This window comes from Apium graveolens, chromosome 7 (assembly GCF_009905375.1).
Source record: "Apium graveolens cultivar Ventura chromosome 7, ASM990537v1, whole genome shotgun sequence".
NCBI classification, from domain to species: Eukaryota; Viridiplantae; Streptophyta; class Magnoliopsida; order Apiales; family Apiaceae; genus Apium; species Apium graveolens.
Window position 1 is genome coordinate 263,839,787 of NC_133653.1, and position 21,315 is coordinate 263,861,101.

The 21,315-nt window shown below is 33.0% G+C and overlaps 1 protein-coding gene and 1 pseudogene across 1 annotated transcript; one reads left to right on the forward strand and one right to left on the reverse strand.

Annotated features, from left to right (window-relative positions):
• Nucleotides 1-6,265: 6,265 nt before the first annotated feature.
• On the forward strand, nt 6,266-11,207 carry LOC141675091 (protein LIKE COV 2-like). The gene is made up of 7 exons (XM_074481813.1): nt 6,266-6,592; nt 8,310-8,362; nt 8,443-8,552; nt 9,172-9,339; nt 10,054-10,151; nt 10,511-10,637; nt 10,864-11,207. The coding sequence occupies exons 1-7, from the start codon at nt 6,464-6,466 to the stop codon at nt 10,962-10,964; spliced, it is 786 nt and encodes a 261-aa protein (XP_074337914.1). The 5' UTR covers nt 6,266-6,463; the 3' UTR covers nt 10,965-11,207.
• A 3,469-nt stretch (nt 11,208-14,676) lies between these two features.
• Nucleotides 14,677-20,538, reverse strand: LOC141675194 (F-box/kelch-repeat protein SKIP6-like; annotated as a pseudogene).
• Nucleotides 20,539-21,315: the final 777 nt, after the last annotated feature.

Here is a 21,315-nt window from a genome sequence, read left to right on the forward strand (position 1 = left end):
TTATATCCCACTTCCTAGTATGAGTTTGTTGACTTGTGCCTTCAATATTTTCTTCATAATTGGTATGACTAGTAGATCCTTCTTCTCTTTCTCCCCCTGAGTTTGTGCTATCAAATTCAGGTGTTTGAGATGAGCTTCCATTCCCATGATTTTCTTGTTCAGTAGTCTCTTCATTTGTCATCTGTTGTACAGCAACTTCATCTTCTCCATCAGAATCACTATCAATGTTTAGGTTTTCAAATGCAAGGGCTTCAACTTCATTATCATCAAAGCATTCCAAGCTTGGACACTTGTCATCATCAAAAGTCACATCTGTGTTTTCCATAATCTTTTTTTGATCAATCACATAAACCTTGTAGGTTGTTCTCTCCAATGAATATCCCAGAAAAATTGCTTCAAAAACTTTTGAGTAAAATTTTCCCACATATTCAGAGGTGTCTTTCAAAATGTAACATTTGCTTCCAAACACATGAAGATGCTTTACAATAGGCTTTCTCTTAGACATGATTGAGTAAGGTGATTTACCATGAGCCTTGTTAATGAATATCTGTTTTGAGTATAGCATGCAGTGTTAACAGTCTCTTCCCATAAACTTGTTGGCAACTTGGCATCTTGCAGCATTATTCTAGCAGCTTTAACTAATGTTCTGTTCTTTCTTTCTACTACTCCATTATGTTGAGGTGTTCTAGCAGCTGAGAATTCTGGAACAATGCCTTTTTTCTTGCAGAATTCACTCAATGTTGCATTTCTGAATTCTGTTCCATTATCACTTCTCATTCTCTTTACACAATTATGATCTTCAGCCTGTTTTTCTATCTTCTTGATGTGCTCAATAATGATGTGTGAAGTTTCATCTTTAGAGTGCATGAACTCTACCAAAGTGTATCTTGAGAAATCATCCACCATCACAAATGCATATTTGTTTCTAGAGATTGATAAGACATTTACTGGCCCAAACAAGTCCATGTGAATAAGCTGTAATGGTGCACTTATAGAATTCATAATTTTCAACTTGTGACTTGATCTTTTCATTTTTTCTTTTTGAGAAGCTTCACAGACTTCAACTTGAGCAAACTCTAGATTAGGCATGTCTCTTACTAACTCCTTTTTGACCAAGGTGTTAATTGCCTTGAAATTCAAGTGAGATAACTTTTTATGCCATGGCTTGCTTTGTTCTTCTGATGCCTTGGTGTAGAAGCAACTGATACCATCCTTATTTGTTGAGTCAAAGTCTGCAATAAACAAGCTTCCTTTTCTTGCTCCTTTCAGAGCAACTTCACTAGTTTTCTTGCTGATAAAAGTGCATTCTTCTTTGTTGAATAAAACTTCCAAGCCTTTGTTTGCAAACTGGCTAACACTGAGAAGATTCACTTCAAGACCAGCTGCCAGTGCTACATCTTCAATGACAACATTTCTAGAAACAATCTCGCCATATCCCATTGTGAATCCCTTGCTGTTGTCTCCAAAGGTCACCAAGGGACCAACCTTCTCCTCAAACTGTGATAGCAGGGCCTTATCACCTGTCATATGCCTGGAACATCCACTGTCTATGATCCATATGACTTTCTTCATTTTGTCCTGCACACAATGAGTTTTAAGTGTGTTTAGCAACCCAAGCAGTGTTGGGCACTTTCTTCTTGTTAACTGATTTAGCAGAAGTAGAATGAGTAGTTTCAGATAAAATAGAATTCATTGACTGCTGTGCATTTTCCCTTTCTGTTGTAGACCCAATTTTTGTTTCTTTGAGATATACTCTCAGCTTGTGGCAACTCTTCATCACTTTTAAGTTGCAAGGGATGCAATCAAACTTGTCACAGAAAGAGTAGGGATCATTTGCATCTGCTTCATTGTATTTGCAGGCTCCTTCAGCTGGCTTACTAACTGCCTTTTTACAAAGCTGAGTTAGGCGATTCATGGAATCATATTTTTCATATTTCTTTCTTGGAGCATCTGCAACATAAGCAAAATTGTTGCTTTTGTTTATCCCAATTTTCCCATTTCTATTTTTCTTCTTCTTTCTTACATCTTCTGTCTTGGTTTCTTTGATAGGTGTCTTGGTACTTTGTTTCCATGAGCTTCTCTTCAGCTTTGGAAGATTGAGTTGCTTCTTCTTCCCATTATCTTCATCAGTAATTTCTTGCTTGATAATCAACTCTTCTTCACTGAAGTTAACTTCACATGCCTTGAACATAGGTGAGTCAACCTTTTTCAGGATTGTTGGAACATTTTCATTTTCTGTTGCTTTTCTTTGTCACATATATTTTTCTTTTTATTGTTCAATGCATCATAATCAAGACCAATAGAAATATTTGCAAATGGTTTATTTTTCTCATGGTATTGTCCAACCAACTCTGATGCATTCTTGAAGGACTTCAACTTGACCTCATTCTTTTCCAGCTTCTCCCTTAACACTGCTTCAATTTCACTTGCACACTTGAGCTTGTTCTTCAGATATGCATTCTCTTGTCTTACAGCTTCAAGCTCCACCGACAACAGTTCAGCTTCTTGTTTCTCATTTTCAAGCTTATCATTTATCTTTGTCAGTATGCTAACTTCTTCATTAGCAGCAACCATGCTTATGTGAATGTCAAACATTTCTGTGCTCATCTTCTCTACAGTTTCCTTATATTGACTCACATTTAAATCAATGGTGGTAAGAGTTGGTACCTGTGATTTAGATGCGGATGATTCTCCTTGCTCCAAGACCATTAGTGCATAATTTCCAAATTCTCCATCTTCATCATTTTCAGAATCATCCCAACTCTTTCCCTCTGTAATATAAGCTTTGTTGTGCTATTTCTTCAGAAGAGCATCATACTTTGCTTCCAGTTCAAGATAAACTTTGTCATTCTCTGCTTTCTTGGTTTTCCTGCATTCTGTAGAAAAATGGCCTAGTTCATCACAGTTGAAGCACCTTATCTTTGATCCATCAACAGATCCAGTTTTATAACCATTTTTTCTATCAGATGTGTACTTCCCTTTTCCTTTCCAGCTGCTGTCTTTGTTGAAAGACTGTCCTTTACCCTTGAAATATCTTGGCTTCTTTACTCTAATGTTAGAGAATTTTCTTGCCAAATAGGCCATTGACTGATCTAGTTCATCAAGTTCATCCAGGTTGTAGAACTCATCTTCTTCCAGTTCCAGTATGGCTTGTTCCTGAGAGTCATCATTGGAGGTCTGGCTATCATTGACAATTAGAGCACTGAAACCATCCATAACATGCCCTTGACCAGCTCTCAATGATTTACTTTGAATCATTTCTAATTTATATATTTTTAAGATTCCATAAAGAACTTCCAGTGTTATCCTACTTAGATCTCTCCCTTCTCTGATTGCTGAAATTTTCTGTTCCAAATTGTCAGGGAGTGTGAGCAAAAACTTCAAGTTCACCTCTTCAGCTTCATAATATTTATCATGCAGCTGCAGGTCATTTATCAGCTTGTTAAACCTTTCAAACACATCAGTAATACTTTTTTTTGGCTTAACCATGAAACCCTCATACTGTGAAATCGGTATCCTTCTCTGATTTGACCTAACTTCCTCAGTTCCTTCACATAGTATTTCAATCTTTTCCCAGATATGTTTGGCAGTGTCACAGTTGACAATGTTGTTGTACATTACATTGTCAAGTGACTCTATCAATATCAGCTGCAAGCCACTATCCAGGGAAACTTTTTCTTTCTCAGACTCAATGTACTTAGAAGGATCTTTTGGAGCATAATGAGCTGGAATGACCATGTCTCAATCTGTAGATTCCTTAACTCTAACCATAGGAGTGAAGGGCCCGTTTTTGAGAATCTGAATATAGAGTGGATTGACCATCCTAATAAACAACAACATTTTCTTTTTCCAAAGAGTGTAGTTAGCTTTGTCAAAAGTAGGAATTTTGATACTACTAATTTTCTGTGTATTCATTCTTCCAAGATCTTGAATCTGTTTACTTTCAGATTTTGCTCTGATACCACTTGTTAGGTAATGAATTACACACATAGGGGGGGTGAATGTGTTTTAGTGTTTTTATACTTTTCTTGAACTATTTTGGTTTTGAACAAAGTAAATCAAATCTTGTAGTAAGATGTGTTATAACAGAAATCAAACATGCAGCTATGAATAACATAGATCTTTCAAAACTCACTTAATTTATATTAAAAATTAAGAATGTTTTGCTACAAAATTTCTAGGCTCTTTGTTGCTAAAGAGCTTAGCTTCAATCTTGAGAGAATACAAGAATTCCTGATCTAGTTTTTGCAACTAACAAAGGACCAGTGTTAACTTTATAAGACAGTTAACTTCTGATTTACACAGTGTATAATAAGAAATGCTATTAACTTTAGTAAACTGTCAATTGTCATTTCCATCTTAGGAAATGTGTATATTCCATTTCTGGCTTAGCATATCTTTGCACACTGTGTTAACTTTGTTCTTCCTTTGTCAGTTAATCTTCACCCTTGATCTTGCGCACTCTTCAAGCTGATTTTTTTAGACTTATCAATCCAGCTGGTTGGATTGTTTGTTGATTGTTAATCTTGAATATTGAACTGTTCTGCAATTTGTACTTTGAGACTTTACCTCGAGATCTTCAGTTTCGTCTATAGAGAACTTGACATCTCGATAAGTATATTGGCTTATCGAGATCTCTAATGCTCCATAGTTAATTTGACTTGTAGAGGTCTCTGAGTTCTCTATAAGAGAATTTGGCTTGTCGAGATCTCTAAACTTCATATCTTCACTTTGACTTATCGATATCTCTGAGTTCTCTAGTGACTTATTGACTTGTCTATAACTCATAGTTCTCTAGTCAAATTTTGACTTGTCGATAACTCAGAGTTCTCTGGTGAATTTTGACTTGTCGATATCTCTGAGTTCTCTAGTGGAATTTGACTTCTCGATAACTCAGAGTTCTCTAATGAATGTTGACTTGTCGATAACTCTGAGTTCTCTAGTGAAGAAATGACTTGTCGATATCTCAAATCTTCATGTCTTCAAATTGGCTTGTCGATATCTCTCAGTTCTCTAATAGCTTCCCTGAGTTCTATAAGTCATGCTGGAGTTCTCGAATGACTTCTCTATAACACTAAATATGTGATTTGTAGAGATCTTGACTTAGAATATTTTTCTCAAAACAGATTTATTCAACTCCAAGCTTCTTCATAATTCTTCTGAGTCGTGATCTTCTTGATCTTCTTCCAGATAGAATTCTTAGGCTTGACACTGTTTACAGAAAAAGACTCCAGTCTGCTCTTTGACATTTTTACAGACTTTAAATGTTACAAGCACAAAATGCAAACTAAGATTACAATACAACTTACTTAGATTTGTCAATTTGACTTAGTCTTGTTAAAGTACATGCATGTCTTGAACAACAATTTTACTATAATAACCAGAATAAAGTATATTTTCGTTAAACCTCCATTTTGATTATCCACTCTTATAATGGTTGGATCTTCATAACAAAATAACGAGAACAGTTAGATTAAAATATATTAAAATAATGTAATACCCAATCTCCTGGGTTCGAATCTTTCCCACAACAAATATTAATATTATCATTTATACCAACACAATAAGTTCGATCTCATCAACATCAAACATTATCCAAATATTAAAATAAAGCACTACGTCCAGTTATTCTCGACATTCAGTTAAAATCATTTCTGTTAATCTTTTGCAGAAACAAATGATATCTTTCTTCTTGCTGCCAAGGTATTTATCACTTTAATACGTCTTTACTACTTTTTCCATTTATATTATTTTCATAAAAAAATAACCAACAAATATTTTTGTTATTATTATTTCTAAAATAATAAATAAAATTAACAATACAAGGGTAAGTCGTATATTCTTTTATACTATTTGATGTTACCTTAATCATATATTATTTTATATTTTTTGATGTTACCTTGAAATTGTATACATTTTAATTAAAATTAAAATTACATAATTATTAATTTAATATTTAGTTGTTTATATTAATTTTTTGTTAAAATCGTATATATTATTTTTATTTATGATTATGCCTCCTCCGTTTTCAGGTTATTACATGAGCCCGTGGGGTTTATAATGTACGCATCTTAGGGGTAGCAGTTGCGAGTTAAATACGATAAAAAAATATGTAAATTAACGAGATTCGTGTATCGCACGATATATAAGTTAGTATAAATAATGTACGAACGGTCGGACATTTATTTTGAAACGGTTATTCCGATAAAATAATTATAAAAAGAGATATTTTTCTCCGTCAATATTAAGGAGAGGAAAGAGCAAAATTACCATCATCCCAAAACCTTAAAACCAAAGCAAACACACACCAAAACCCAAATTCCACTGCACTGACTCCAAAATTTTATTATTAATCACTAATTATATCATAAACCTTTTCTTCATTTTCAAGCTACACATTTACACACACTTTCTGTACGTATCATTTCAAATTTCATTCATGTTGCTAACCTGAGATACAAAAATGGCGGATGATAAAGAAGTCGCAGCAGCTTCAGTTCCTCTCAGTCGAGATGATGACGTGGACGATGACGTGGATGATGAGATGGCCCCACTCTCTCCTCGCGATTCGCAAAACTCATCTACTCGCGAGGTCTTATTATTGCGTACATTTTACATTTAATTATTGATTTGTTTTTAGATTGATTGAACTTTAATTTGATTGAATGATGTATTAGTGTGGTTGAATTGTTAGTTGCATACAGTTTTGGTGTTGATTTGTTTTCGTGGCGGTTGATTGAGGTTTGAAGCGGTTTCGGTGTTTGTTTTCGAGTAGTTTAGGTTTAATGTGTCGAATGTGATGATATTTGTGTCCGATTTTATGGAATGCAGTAGTACAGTGTTTTGAGCTGTTTTAGGTTTGATCAGGAGGTGTTCGTGTTGAATGTATCGAATATTACTCATATTTATGTGTGTGTGTGTGTGTGTGTTTGTAAAGTAGAAATTCGTAAAACTGGAGTTGAGGATTACGAGAATTTTTTAAGCATTTTGATTTTTGGTCTCGAGGTATATTGATGAACAAAATAGCAGTCATGTTAAATGTTACCTTAAGTCCCTTTGATGATAATTTTTTTGTAATTTTTGTTGTATGATAAATTGATTGTTATTGTCAAGTTGTTTGTATTATTTAAATAATTAAAGTAGAAATTGTACTATTGAAATTGTATTACGTTTAATACGTGTGTTTGTATTACCGTAAAGTCGTTTCAATTTTCAATTCCGAGTTATTGTGGTTTAATTGGATGGCATAATATCATATAGTAAATGATCACTTACAATTTCAATGACAATTTGATTAAAATTTGTTGCTATTATAACCGTTCAATGTGTTAGTTGAAAGTGTGTCTGATCTCCTAAAGAAATAGAGGGTAAAATTTAGTCATGATAATACTGTAAAAAGTCTATTAACGATTTGAAAAATGGGCTTTAAGTAATGGAAATGAGGACTACCTGAATATTAAAGTTACCTATGGAATGTAAGATTAAGTGGTGCATGATGAGGTGGATATCATATCTGCAAAACATTGATGTTAGAGTTGAATGGCACATCTAGTGCAGCCATCTCACTAGTTTCTACTATTGTTGCTGGTAACATTTTTTGTGGTTATTAACTTAATTATCTATTAATTCCATTTACCTTTCGTCGTAAAAAGATTATCAAAAATCAAGTGAATGTGTAATGTGCCGGATTGTTGTGTATACATATATAACAAGATCATATATACATAATCGTTCAGTCTCATGGTCATTATCATTTACTTCGTGTAACCAGATTATCATATTCTCACAAATGAAGTGAATATAATGTGCAGTTTATTGTATGGAACATCTGAACACATATTTTGCTTGCAGATGTACCAGTACTCACTAGGAAATCGTTGCTTTGCTTTTAAACTAATGCTTGGTAGTATGGTTGAAACAAGATTGGAGCAACTGCTTACAAATTTATTGTACTACGATTACTTAGATTGGTTTAGTAAGCATAATGACAGTACAATGACTTCACTATCCACTATATTTTGCATGTATTTACATATTTGAAACATCCAAACATGAAGCGTGTGCATGCGCGTGCGCCCACATACACATCTCTATACATGTAGAGAAAATGTCGCATTATGTGTTGTCACTTGTATGCAAAGACTCTCCAATTTTCAGTCACAATCACATGTTTGATGCTTATTTAATATCTACTCATGTTTCACACAAAATACATCTTTAAAGACGGGTAAGATTTTTTTTGGTAAAACACTTCCATTGTGTTTGTGACATTGACTATATGTCATTTGTAAATTTATCCACATGTTCAGGCGTGCTGTTTCCTGATTCAAAGTTGGGCCTCAAAGAAGTTCATGACTGGCTGGTAATTAGTTTTTCTTCTGCTATGTAGTTCGCAACATAAATTGAACACTGTTTATTGACGGGTAAAATATGAACTTGCAGCGTTGTTCTCTTCCCTGTTGCAGTTACCTTTTTCATAACATGGTGGTTCATCGAGTTTGTTGATGGTTTCTTCAGCCCATTATACGATCAGCTTGGCATAGACATCTTTGGTAGGTTCCATACAGTTCTCCTTAGTTATCAATTGGTTTCTGTTTTTGCTTGATTTCTAGGGACACGCGTACAAATTTCTATGACTTGCTGGTAAAACAGGTCTTTCTACAATAAATTATCCGTTTTCCCGATTTTTCTTTATGATATGTAATGTAATATGTTTATGATCAGAGATCATTGACTGACCTCTGAAAATGTTCTCATAGTAGCTTATTCTGGTAAATTTTAAGTTTGATTTGTGCACTCATCAACTTTCTGTTAAACTTATATTATTTAATTTCATTGCTTGCGTTTAATGGCTGTGTAATAGTGAATAGCAAGAGTTTTATATGATGATAAATTATGTTATCACACTGATCAACAATTTTGAATGCATAAATCAACTTTTATCTTCAACCAGGGGTGTAGTCAATGTATTAGCACCGGGTTCAGTTCACCTCACTGATTCATTTGAAAAGAAAATAATATATGTTCAATTTTTTCAGAAGAAATATCTATAACGAATTTTTGTATCAAACCTTCTAAAACCAAAGTCCAGACTAATTAATCTTAATTTCACCCAAAACTGTTATACCTGGCTACCCCCGGCTTCAACTTAATGATTTTATTGTAATGCAGGGCTTGGGTTTATATCATCTTTACTTTTTGTATTCTTTATTGGTGTTTTTGCATCATCTTGGCTGGGTGCTACTGTTTTCTGGATTGGGGAGTGGATTATAAAGAAAATGCCATTTATAAAGCATATATACTCGGCGTCCAAACAAATTAGTTCTTCCATTTCTCCAGGTAAGAAGTACTATTCTCCTTTATAATGGTAATTTACTCACAATTTCGGTGCTGCGAATGCACTCTATCTCGCATTTAGTTATATTAGCTTTTCACTTGGTCAAGAACTCATGCATTGGCCTCGATGCAAGTCTGTAATATATTTGTTTAGGTTGCTTCGTGAACATGATTTGCTGCATTGATGTCTTATACTTTTCTTATTAAATTGTTTCTGCATCAATGTGTTATGGTCCTCATTGTACCAAAATTACTGTAAAATAATGATAAATTTTAATGTATAATCTTACTAGCCAGGGCCATTGCTTGTTTTATTGACCTGATTCCTTCAATTTGGCTGAAAAAGTGAATGGACAGTAAACAGATATATAGAAGAAATTACCCGGTAATACTTGAGACTTATTCATTTCACTGTGGTGTATGGATTATAATATGTGGAAATTCCAAAGCGGATTTCCGACGGCAAGATATAAGTTTTTTGAACAAATTGGTATTTAAAATTCAAAATTGCACTTGATTATCAAGCCTAGTAACACTTTGCGGAGGTGATATCTCATTAAATCTTCTAGTCCCCGTGATACTTCTTTGCTCATAGTAATTAAATGTTGTGGTTCTATCACACATTCTATTGAAATAATTAAAAGTATAACTACTGTAGTTTATCTCAATAAGCAACCTTTTAGTTCTGAAACTGACATGCAGCTTTATATATTACAGAGCAAAATGCATCTGCTTTCAAAGAGGTTGCAATTATTAGTCATCCACGCATGGGCGAATATGCGTTTGGTTTTATCACATCTTCTGTTATCCTCCAGGTACTGTTTCCTACGATGTTTAGAAATGCTGGGATATCTTATTTTTTCTCATATGCCCAATCCTTCAGTTCCCAGGTGAATATTTGATAATGGGGTTGTTGAGTTATTATCAACATTATTGGGCATATATAGGGTTGTAAGATAATCATGTGCCTCAAAAGAAGATTCTGTATATAAGTCTTCGAGAGGTTGTAATAGTGCTTATTTTTTTCTTATACATCCCTAAATCAATTTTTGAAGTTTACTAACACTTAATTAACATTCTTCTGATTTGGTTCTGATACTATTGTAAGCCTTGATAAACTTCCATATTTCTCTTCGCCAATTTATTGTTGTTGCTTTTGTTCATGTGCATGCAGAAAGATGATGGAGATGAGGAGTTATGCAGTGTCTTTGTCCCAACAAACCATATATATCTTGGTGATATTTTCTTAATTAGCTCTAAAGATATCATTCGGCCAAATCTGTCAATTCGTGAAGGCATTGGTAAGATATAAACTGTGCCTTTAAGCCTCGCTGTTTTCAAAACTAATGCCTTTGGTAGAATTTTTTTTTGCTCGTGTGCTTTATACATTGTCACACAACAGTTATGTGACCATTTTTCCTGCAGTCAATCATTAAACAAAAAGTATCAATAAAATTTGGGTTTTGCGTGTTAATTGTTATCCAGTAGTTTTGAATGTGCCTGACTTTTTTGGTTGGAATAATACAGAGATCATTGTATCTGGAGGCATGACTATGCCACAAAGACTCTCTCCTGCTGAAAGGATATCTCGAACGGGTGAAGCGATTCCACTAAGTAGAATGGTTTGACATTACCAAAAAGGAGGTTGTTAGTAATTGTTCGATCTTCCATCCTTTGGTAGTTTACATGTAGATCATGTATTGATAGAAACACAGTTCTTATTTTACCTGTCTATGTAGCAAAAATAGAAGCATTCAGGTTACCTAGCTGCTTGATCTTGGTGCTTGTTAAATCATGTAATTTGCTGCATTTGTATTCTGTAGTCAATTCTTATCGTTACCTTATATATAAAGTCATTTTACACGAGCAAATCGAGCTATCGAAAATGTTTATTATTATATCTTTTCTAAACTAATTATGTGAAAGATTTTATAACATTTGATCGATGGCCAGTGAAGGAATCATTATAAATCCCAAAACATTTTGCTTTCCCATATATATATATATTCTAGGGCTTTTTTGAAAAATACCCAAGACTAGAAACATTTTTGCAAAAATACTATTTTTAAAGTTTTTTTTTTGCAAAAATACGGTTTTTTTGCAACCGGAATCAACTGGATGTAAACTTTGACGAGTTTCTGCAACTTCATACAACCTCAAATCAACCAAAAAAACTTTATTCAACTATTGCGTATCTGGTTGATTCTGGTTGATTCTGATTAATTCCGTATTTTTGCAAAAAAAAACAAAAAAAAACAGAATATAGTAAAATCGCAAAAAAAAACTTAGAAAAATTAGTATTTTTGTTAATTCTCTATATTCTATCGTCACGCCATCTTCAGGTTCTACCTTAAAAATATATAGTCTTTTCTTTTTAATTGTACTATTAGATAACCCGTGTCAAGCACGGTCCAGATCAAAATATTAATATTAAATAATAATTATAAATTAATTTTTTTTTAAATATATAATAAATAAAACTAAATGATTATTATAATTTTTCTTTTTAAATTATATGTAATTTTCATTAATTCAAATCTTATTACAACAACAAACTCAACGTTTTTATATATATATATATTGTTCAAAAAGACATAACTAATATCTTACATCAAAACTTTAGTCCAACACGATTGATAGATAATTTAACAAAAAAATAAATCAACATTACTAAGTAATTGCATATTAAATTTCTTATTGTTAGTTGAATTTGTATTTTTATATAGTTTGTGATTGCATATTTTTTTCTAATAAAATATTCATCATGTATGTATAAATTTGTATTTGGTGTTAAAATAGAATTCTACATGTATGAATCTATAAATTACAATTTATATACGATTCCGTTTATATAAAAATAATATAAATATGTGGTAAATAAGAATAAAAAAATGGGTAAAATATTACATATAGAATTATAAGTCATATATAAATAATAAAGAATAAAAATGGTATATTTAGAGATATAGTAAGATTTAAAAAGAAGTGAAACAAAAAGTTTGTGAAACCAAAAAGGGGTGAAACCAAATTATCCCTTAAAAGATGGCTTCCTTATTAACTAATAATAACCCAGTTTAAAGGATTTCATTTTATTATTTTAATAAAAAATAAAAAAGAATTCTACAAAAAATAAAAATATCCTAATTATAATATGATTCCAATCTATATTTTGTTAAAAAATAACATATAGCTCTACATGAAAGAAAAATATAGGGGTGAAACTAAAATACGGCGTAACGTACTAATATAAAACCATGTACCCTATCAAAAATAGTTACCATTTTTACGAAAATAGAATTTTAATCATATTATGTTTTGAACAATTTTATTATTTTCTAGTGGTAAAACCAAAATGTAGTCTTTATAATATTCATACCATTTTATTGAAATGGAATTCCACCAACAAATTAAAAAATTCTAAATTAAAAAATTCCAATTTAAACACATGTCATATTTACTTCGTCGTGATTTATATTTCTCGGAACCTATTTAGTTGAGCCAATTTATCAACTTATTTATTTTAAAATATAATTAAAAATAGGATTCAAAGCTATTAAAATTATTAAAAATTATGGCTTATAATTTTTTAAAAATGAGTAAAAATAATACATATAGATTCACAAGTCATATAAGAATAAAAAAAGATGAAAATGATACACTTAAAGTTATAACATGAATTATAAAAGGTGAAATCAAAAGGTCGTGAAACTAAAAAAATAAAATATAAGTGAAACCAAAGTATCACTTGAAAATAGGTTTCGTTTATTAATAAAGAAAAACGGCTAAAAATAATACATATAGAATTATAAGTCATATAGGAATAAAAAAGGATAAGAATAATCATGAATCATAAAAACTGAAAACAAAAGGTGATAGAATCAAAAAATAAGTGAAAACAATGTACTTAAAAAGTTTATTAATAAAGAAAAATAAAAATAATATATATAAAATTATAAATATATATTATTTTTTTAATCCTATGTGAGTAAATCTAAATGCTTGTTGATCTTGAGTTGAGCTTATGTTTGTTGAATTGAATTTTAAATCTCTAATCTCTGTTAAGTATGTGCCATGAGCTTTGAATTGGTGATTCCTTTAAGCTTCTGGTAAGAAATTTATTTGATCAGCTTCATAATTACAAGTTAATTTCTGCTATCCATGTTCGAACTACTCCCTGTTTATTATAATTATATTTACCTGTCCAAACAGAATAGTAGAAAGTTCCAATCAGGCCTGCCAACTGCTGTAATAACGTATAATCTGTTTTTACTTCTCTTCACTATGCAATTTTGATCCATTATTACATATATACGATATATGATGTACGGTTTCTCATTAATATTTTATAAATTTTATATTTTATATTATTTAAAATTTTACTAAAATTTAATTTTAGTTAAGATTAAATAATATATGATTGATAAGATGAAAATTTGAATTAAGTATAAATAATAATATAAATATTTGTTATTGACCAGATTCGAAAACAATTTGGGTAATGTAAATTTTTGTGAAATTTAAATTTAACGGTCCTGATCATTTGATTAAGAAGATCCGATGATTATGACCGGAGTAATCAAACCAATCAAAAAAATGGCATACCAAATTATACCTTATTATTATAGGTTAGTATAGATGCACCTAAGCATGATAGTTTGAAACATCGAAGTGTAACCAAACATAAGTTAAAATCTGCAAAAAAAAAAAACCATTCAAAAATAATACTACACCGCCGAAGACCTCGGCTAGCAGCAAAGCGCAAACTTTAATGTATCCTATCCGCATACGTGGGAGGCGAACAGCCTCACTAATATCATTCAGCAAAACCTCCTCTGATTGTTACCTGTCAGGAGACTTTCGAAGACATGTCTATAAACATATTTTTTGTCAAAAACTAAAGTATTGCCCAAATGACAATGTCATTAGTATCAATTAAATGTAATAATATTTAAAATATAATTATTATACTAATATACAACGGACTTGAATATAAAATTAAAATTAGTTGATAGTAACAACTGAATACCATCATAATATTCATTTATATTAGTAACTTTTTAGATATTCAAATATATGTAAATATTTTAAAATTATATTTGTTATTTCTGAATATTTTTGATATTAAAATAATTATTAAAAAAATACAAAAAAAAAATAAAAAAATAGTAAAAAGCCATGCCTAATCATGAAAAAACATGTCTCGATAATTGAAGTCATCCCGGCATGGCCGTGCCGCTGCGACATGCACCCTACCTCTGGTGATTCAATTTTTTGAAATAACTTGTAAACATTCTATTTCAGGGAAAGAAGAAATGAACTGATATAAACACAAGGCGCACACTATAATCTTACCTGAAAGCTAATCCAAATCAGACTCATCCGTACAAATTCATATTGTCAAAATATCTTAAATACAAAAACAAGGTGGCACAATCAAATAATATTTTCTACTTTCTCAAACACCGTCAAAATGCCATGCCCATAATAATAAGATGATACAATTATAAACCCATAAACTTAAATCTCTGCAAAAACACAGCTGGTGACTGTTTCGACTTCAAATTCTAAGCCTGTGACACCAACACTTCAAAATTGTTCAACTGAAGTCCCTGCAACAAAACAGTTAATGTTTGGGTCTAGCAAAGCAACTTGAATATGTAGTTATGCAGTGATTACAATTCTTTACGTTCTTTTCCCTGCAAAATATAAGCTCTGAGTTTATAAGTTTTGTTTAAGTAACTCTACCAACTAAAGATTTGGATTATGGAACTCTAAAATCAAATTAAATTTGCTCGAATAAGTTACTCCAACATAACAATGACAGCCTACATGATAATCGCAACTCCGAACAATATAAAAACCATTATGATAATAAACACCTACCACGCTATTTAAGATAGAATTGTAGCACCAGACCCTAAATGAAGTTCCAAAATATAAGCATCCCAAAAGTTGGCAAATATACTTGCTTACTCGTATATAATATTCATAAATGAGGAAAACAGTGTATACTTGTTTAGCAGCACCACAGTAGTTCATTTGGGGTAATAATTGAAGAAATTGAGAAACAATTTTCTGATCTGTATTTAGTGAGTACAGGATATATATACACCAATTAAGCCCCTAATTTTGCTAGTAAAATAGGATAGTACAAGAGCAACTCCAATGTAGAGTGCCAAGAGGGGTGTCAACGCTAAGTGACATGACGTAGCTTGACACTCTTGTTAGCACTCCATTGAAGTTGTGGAATGCAATTGGGTGATAAATGAGTTGGCACGGGATGCCAAAAGTTCGCAGGATCTCCAATAAGGGGTTGCCAAATCATTATGTATTTTAGTATTATATTTTTACTCAATTTATATTAACTTGGCAACATTCTACTCCAATATCTAGCAACCTCCAAAATTTGCCTATGTGGTCCCTAAATTAAATTGTAAATACCACATAAACTAAAAGAAGTATAATTGATATCTGCTTTTTGTCCTTTTATATGTATTTTAACTATTTTGGGAAATTCCCAAGTTTTGACAACCTTGGTGTGCAACCTCCTGCCAACCATATATCTCCAATAGGTTGGCAACCAAGGTTTTCATGCCACATAAGATTTGAAAACCCCTTGGGAGATGCTTTAAAGTAGAGTGTCAACTTCATTTGTGATCCCAATGTTGCATAAAATATTATTTCTTTAATATATTTCTATTATGCATTTTTTTATTGAATTAGTAAAGTTGGCATCTTATAATGTCACCCATTGGAGTGTTTTTCGAAAGAAGGGTGCTAAAAATGATATGAAAGAAAGAGAATATAAAATATAATATTTTTTATTATGTGGCAAAGTTAGCAACCCTTGAAGGGTGCCAACCATTGGAGATACTCTGTAAATAGGAAATGTTGACTAATTCGAAGATTATTAACTATCTTGATTTTCTACATTAACTAGTATTAACTAGCTTGACTTCCTAGTGAAATTAAGGTCAGTTTGATACTTTGGTCCTTCTTTTTTCAGTTAATTAGAGATGAAATGATATGTTTATACATTAAATTAATTTGAGAGGTCGTAGAAGATCCATAAACTAATGATGCAACATAATCGCTATAAAAAAAGAAGCAAGTAACAAGGATGATATGAACTTGCCAAATTAATCCAAAGAGCTTGACACCTGCAGGAGCCTACTTATTGGAAATTTTTACTAGAACATAATATTAATCTCTTGAGGATTCGCAACATGTTTAGAGATTAAAAGATGAAGGAGAAAGAAGAGAAAATCTAGCTAGAGAATACTCCATCCATCTCATATTATGTGTCATGTTTTGACTAGTGTATGATCAAATTGTTTAAATTTTGATCGTACCCTATAATTAATTTAAATTAATTTAAAATTAAATAAATTTTAAAACTTGTATCATTAGAAAATATTCAATCCTCTTTAAAATATAATTTTCAACTTACAAAATAATACATAAATTTGTTTTATCCGTAAAAATTTGATCAATTTGATAACATAATAGTCAAAAAAGGACACATAATATGAGATGAACGGAGTTTATGAAAAGAAGCATCCATCTTCCTTCTCAGTTTACTAGGCAGCCTCAGTCATAAACTACACTCCCCATATTTCTATAACCTGTTTTATTAAATTCTAAAAAGATTTATTTCCAAGGATTTCATGCTGCCGTCATGGGTTATCTAACTCATGAAGCTATGATTGCTTTGTACAGAGAAGTCATAATTACAAATAATGCAGCAAGGGAAAGAGATAGCCGGTGAGTACTTGACAGATAAAAGAGAAGAAAACAAGTATGCTTATCCTAGAATTCTCAGAGAAATTCACTTTAGGAATTTGATCCCTCATCTATATTATATCTATATCTATAAATACATAAATATATGATGGTTATAATATTATTTTGACCAAATTTGTAAACCAGGTAACTAGAATTTGTCCGTAATGATTTATTCTTACTCCTCGGTGAACTATTAATACAAATACATATAAATGACGAATCAAATTTCAATGTTTAAATGCAACTTATAGGGGAAATTGTATCATCATTTTAACACTTTAAACTTTAAAATATCTACCTCTAATCAGAGATTGCAGCATAATCAAATAATGTCGTGAAACATTTACTGCAACCACAACAACAAGCAGCATTTGATGGGAAATTAAATCAAAAAAGGAAACTTTTATATTTATTGGTAAATAATTTATGTACTGTATAGAAAGGAGAGCTTATTTATAATATAAGCCCAGTTGTTTACTAACTTAATTCTTTTTTTAGCTAATATATACGAACTGCTATGTTAATTACCCTCCATGGACAAGCCTAGAAGATCAAAATTCAACAAAAACATAACATAAATTTTAATGCTAGAGGCCTATAGCTCTATAACTCGATTATCAGCTGGAACAGAGGAAGCATAGCAGGAGTTTATGCATGTCTTCTAATCAGGGTCATGCATATTCATGCCCCGGTAATATGTTGATGAAAGGCTACAATTAGTATTGCTTTTAACAAATATCCAAGAAATTTCTCTAAATAGAGAGAATTCTTTGACTACATGCTCTATGGTGAATTCAATTCTTAATTGTCTATTAGTTTTTGGCGCGCATTACCACCCCGGCTTTGACAATGCAATAGCTATAACAGTAATCATACACAGTAATCACACACAGGCATACATACTACATGTAAAACACACAGATGAGAGACGGTGAATATAAGCATGATCTTTTAACTAAATTGCCAGGACAATATTTAAGAAACAACAGATGTGTCATGTGTGTTGTAAGGTGTGTAACATAGCCATAGTTGAGTTAATAAAGATACCAAAAGTCACATATACACCGAGAGGGAATGTTTCAGTAATGAACCAGGAGGAAGCCGAAGGATTACTGTAGAACTCGAAACTGAACCACACAGCCATTCATCGCTTTCCTCTCCTACCTTAATAAATGAGATTTTTATCTCCATCTTCTCCCTGCAGTTGACTTCCCACACAACGCACAATCTTCCATGCCAATTGGAAAGTGACACACCCCTCGAAATCACTGGCAAATTCCCTCTTACCTCCTTCCACTTGTCCTTCAGAACATTATAACCCCAAATCTTACCAAGATTATCATAGCAATATATTACTTCACCAACGACTGCTGGTCTTCCTCCCCATCGTAATTTAATCATTTCCATATCAATAATCCTCCACTTCTCAGTCGCCGTATTGAAAACCATCCAGCTATTACATGTCATTACATAGATTTCATCATATACAGCACATGTAGTGAATATACTCTTTTCTTTAACCTCGTATGGGCAACTCACTGCCTCCCAAATGCCAGTATCTGGATCTAATTTCTCCATCCAATTGTCCGATTGCTCGAAACCGTAATCTGAACCTCCCATTACATATATAATCCCCTTCACGACTTCACCCGCAGCATACTTTCAGCCAACTCTCATTTGAGGTCCAGAGTCCATAGTATTAGAACTGCAATCAAGTACCCACACAGTTTTTTCCAGGTTGCTTGTTCCTCCAATCATATATATTTTCCCCTTTAATGCAGCGAAAGCAGAGCCATCCAATTGTAGATTGTCAGGAGGGTTAGTGAGACCGGGAGAGGTGCCGCAATTAGGGTTTTCCAACAATTTTGGTGGTTCAGATAAACTGATCTGGTGCCATCCACACCAAGCATCTGCTTGGATTCTTACGTGGAGTACTTCTCTTCTTAAATATGGTAGGAGCTGAATATCAATAAAGCCTAATCTCGGTCGTAGGAAGAGTAGCCATCGCTTGCACACGGTGCAGAGAGAAACAAGGTCTTCCTTTGAGGTTCTTGCCAGGATAAGCTGTCCCACGTCGTCTGAAAGTCCCGGAAACAGAGTCTCAGCTTCTCGAGCTTCTCGAAGTAGTTCCATCCTGGAAAGCAATAATTGACGTGTACTGTCTGAATCAACGTGCCTGCTACCCTGATCACGAGGGACAGAAACATCAACGGCTATGGGCGTACCATCACTGCTATACTTAGCAACATACTCAACACTCTTACCAACAACCAAGCTTCGAAGCCCATCAAATCTAATAAAAAAGTCATGAACAAACAGTGATTCACTACCATCATCGGGTTTTATAAACCCAAGCCCCGCTATATGACTAAAAACAATCAGCGTCCCCTTCATCCTCCTCCCATTTTCCTCCATGGGCGATTCTTCTGTTATCAGTTTCCCCTTCAGCTTCCTCCCATTTTCCTCCATGGCCGATTCTTCTATTGTCAGTTTCCCCTTCATCTTTCTCTCATTTTCCTCCATGGCCGATTCTTCTATTGTCAGTTTCCCCTTCATCTTTCTCTCATTTTCCTCCATGGCCGATTCTCCTGTTGTCAGTTTCCCCTTCATCTTTCTCCCATTTTCCTCCATGGCCGATTCTTCTTTTGTCAGTTTCCCCTTCATCTTTCTCCCACTTTCCTTCATGGCCGATTCTTCTGTTGTCAGTTTCCCCTTCATCTTTCTCCCATTTTCCTCCATGGCCGATTCTTCTATTGTCAATTTCCCCTTCATCTTTCTCCCAATTTGCTCCATGGCCGATTCTTCTGTTGTCAGTTTCCCCTTCATCTTCCTCCCATTTTCCTCCATGGCCGATTCTTCTGTTGTCAGTTTCCCCTTCATCTTCCTCCCATTTTCCTCCATGACCGATTCTTCTGTTGTCAGTTTCCCGTTCATCTTTCTACCATTTTCCTCCATGACCGATTCTTCTGTTGTCTTGCTTTGTATATATACGCAGGAGGCGTCTGTTCTTGCCGCGGTTGAAAGAAGGCCTAACTGATTTAAGTGAAAGAAAGCCTAACTGTTACCTGTTGCACATAACATAACATATACAGAATAGACGCCTCCTGAGCAGTGCAACAATGTCTAAAGAAGTATTAAGTGCCCACTTAAACCAATTCAGACAGACTTTGCATGAATAAAAATAATTATATTCGCAGTCCAGTATTAGATTTAAATGATTATATCCACTACTTAAACCTCTTCAGACCATACCTTGCAGTAGAAGAATCGATTTGGTGGAGGAAATCGGGCAAACGGTCAAGAATCGGCCGGATTCCAGCTCAAAAACGCTAGTAGGGTTGAAAGAAGAGGGTATTTATAGTGACTTCCAACTCCAACTTGGGGTTTTTGGGTTTTATGTTTGAAAAAAAGACAGGTTGGTTGGCAACTCATGGAGGTTTATAAACATGAGACTTTTCAAAATTAGTTGTAGCTTAAATTTGTGATGGGCCTTCTGCTATTGGGTTCGGATATGTTGGATTTGGAAAAATTTGTGAAAACTTGAGACTGATCCGGGCTGCTAAAGGAGCCCAATCCATAGTTTATGGTCTATTTATTTGTCATGAAAAATATTTTTGGGATTTTTTGAATTTTGTTCGGACTCCGAAAAATATTGACGGATATATTTTTTGTGCCTTTATTTGGTTTCCTGAAAAGTATGGTGATTTTCCAATAATATTGGGAAAGATGCGGAAATTAAGATTTTTAAAACAAGGGTGGTTGTTTAAATAAACTGACCTTGTGTCATACATACCAAGTATCTGCTTGGATTCTTATGTAGAGTGCTTATCTTCTTAAAATCGATAACAACTTCTTATTTAATAAGCATAATTTCGCTCGTAGGAAGAGTAGTCATCGTTTGCTTGGATTCTTATGAAGAGTACTTATCTTCTTAAAATCGATAACTTCTTATTTAACAAGCATAATTTCGGTCGTAGGAAGAGTAGTCACCGTCTGCACATTGTGCAGACCAAAACAAGGTATTTTTTTGAGGTTCTTGCCAGGATAAGTTGTCCCACATCGTCTAAAAGTCCCGAAAACAGAGTATCGGTAGGTGTTATAAACCCAAACCCCGTTATATGCTTAAAATACAACACTAACCCCTTCATCCTCCTCCCAAAAAGATTTTGACTTTCGAGCTCAGACATATTAAGA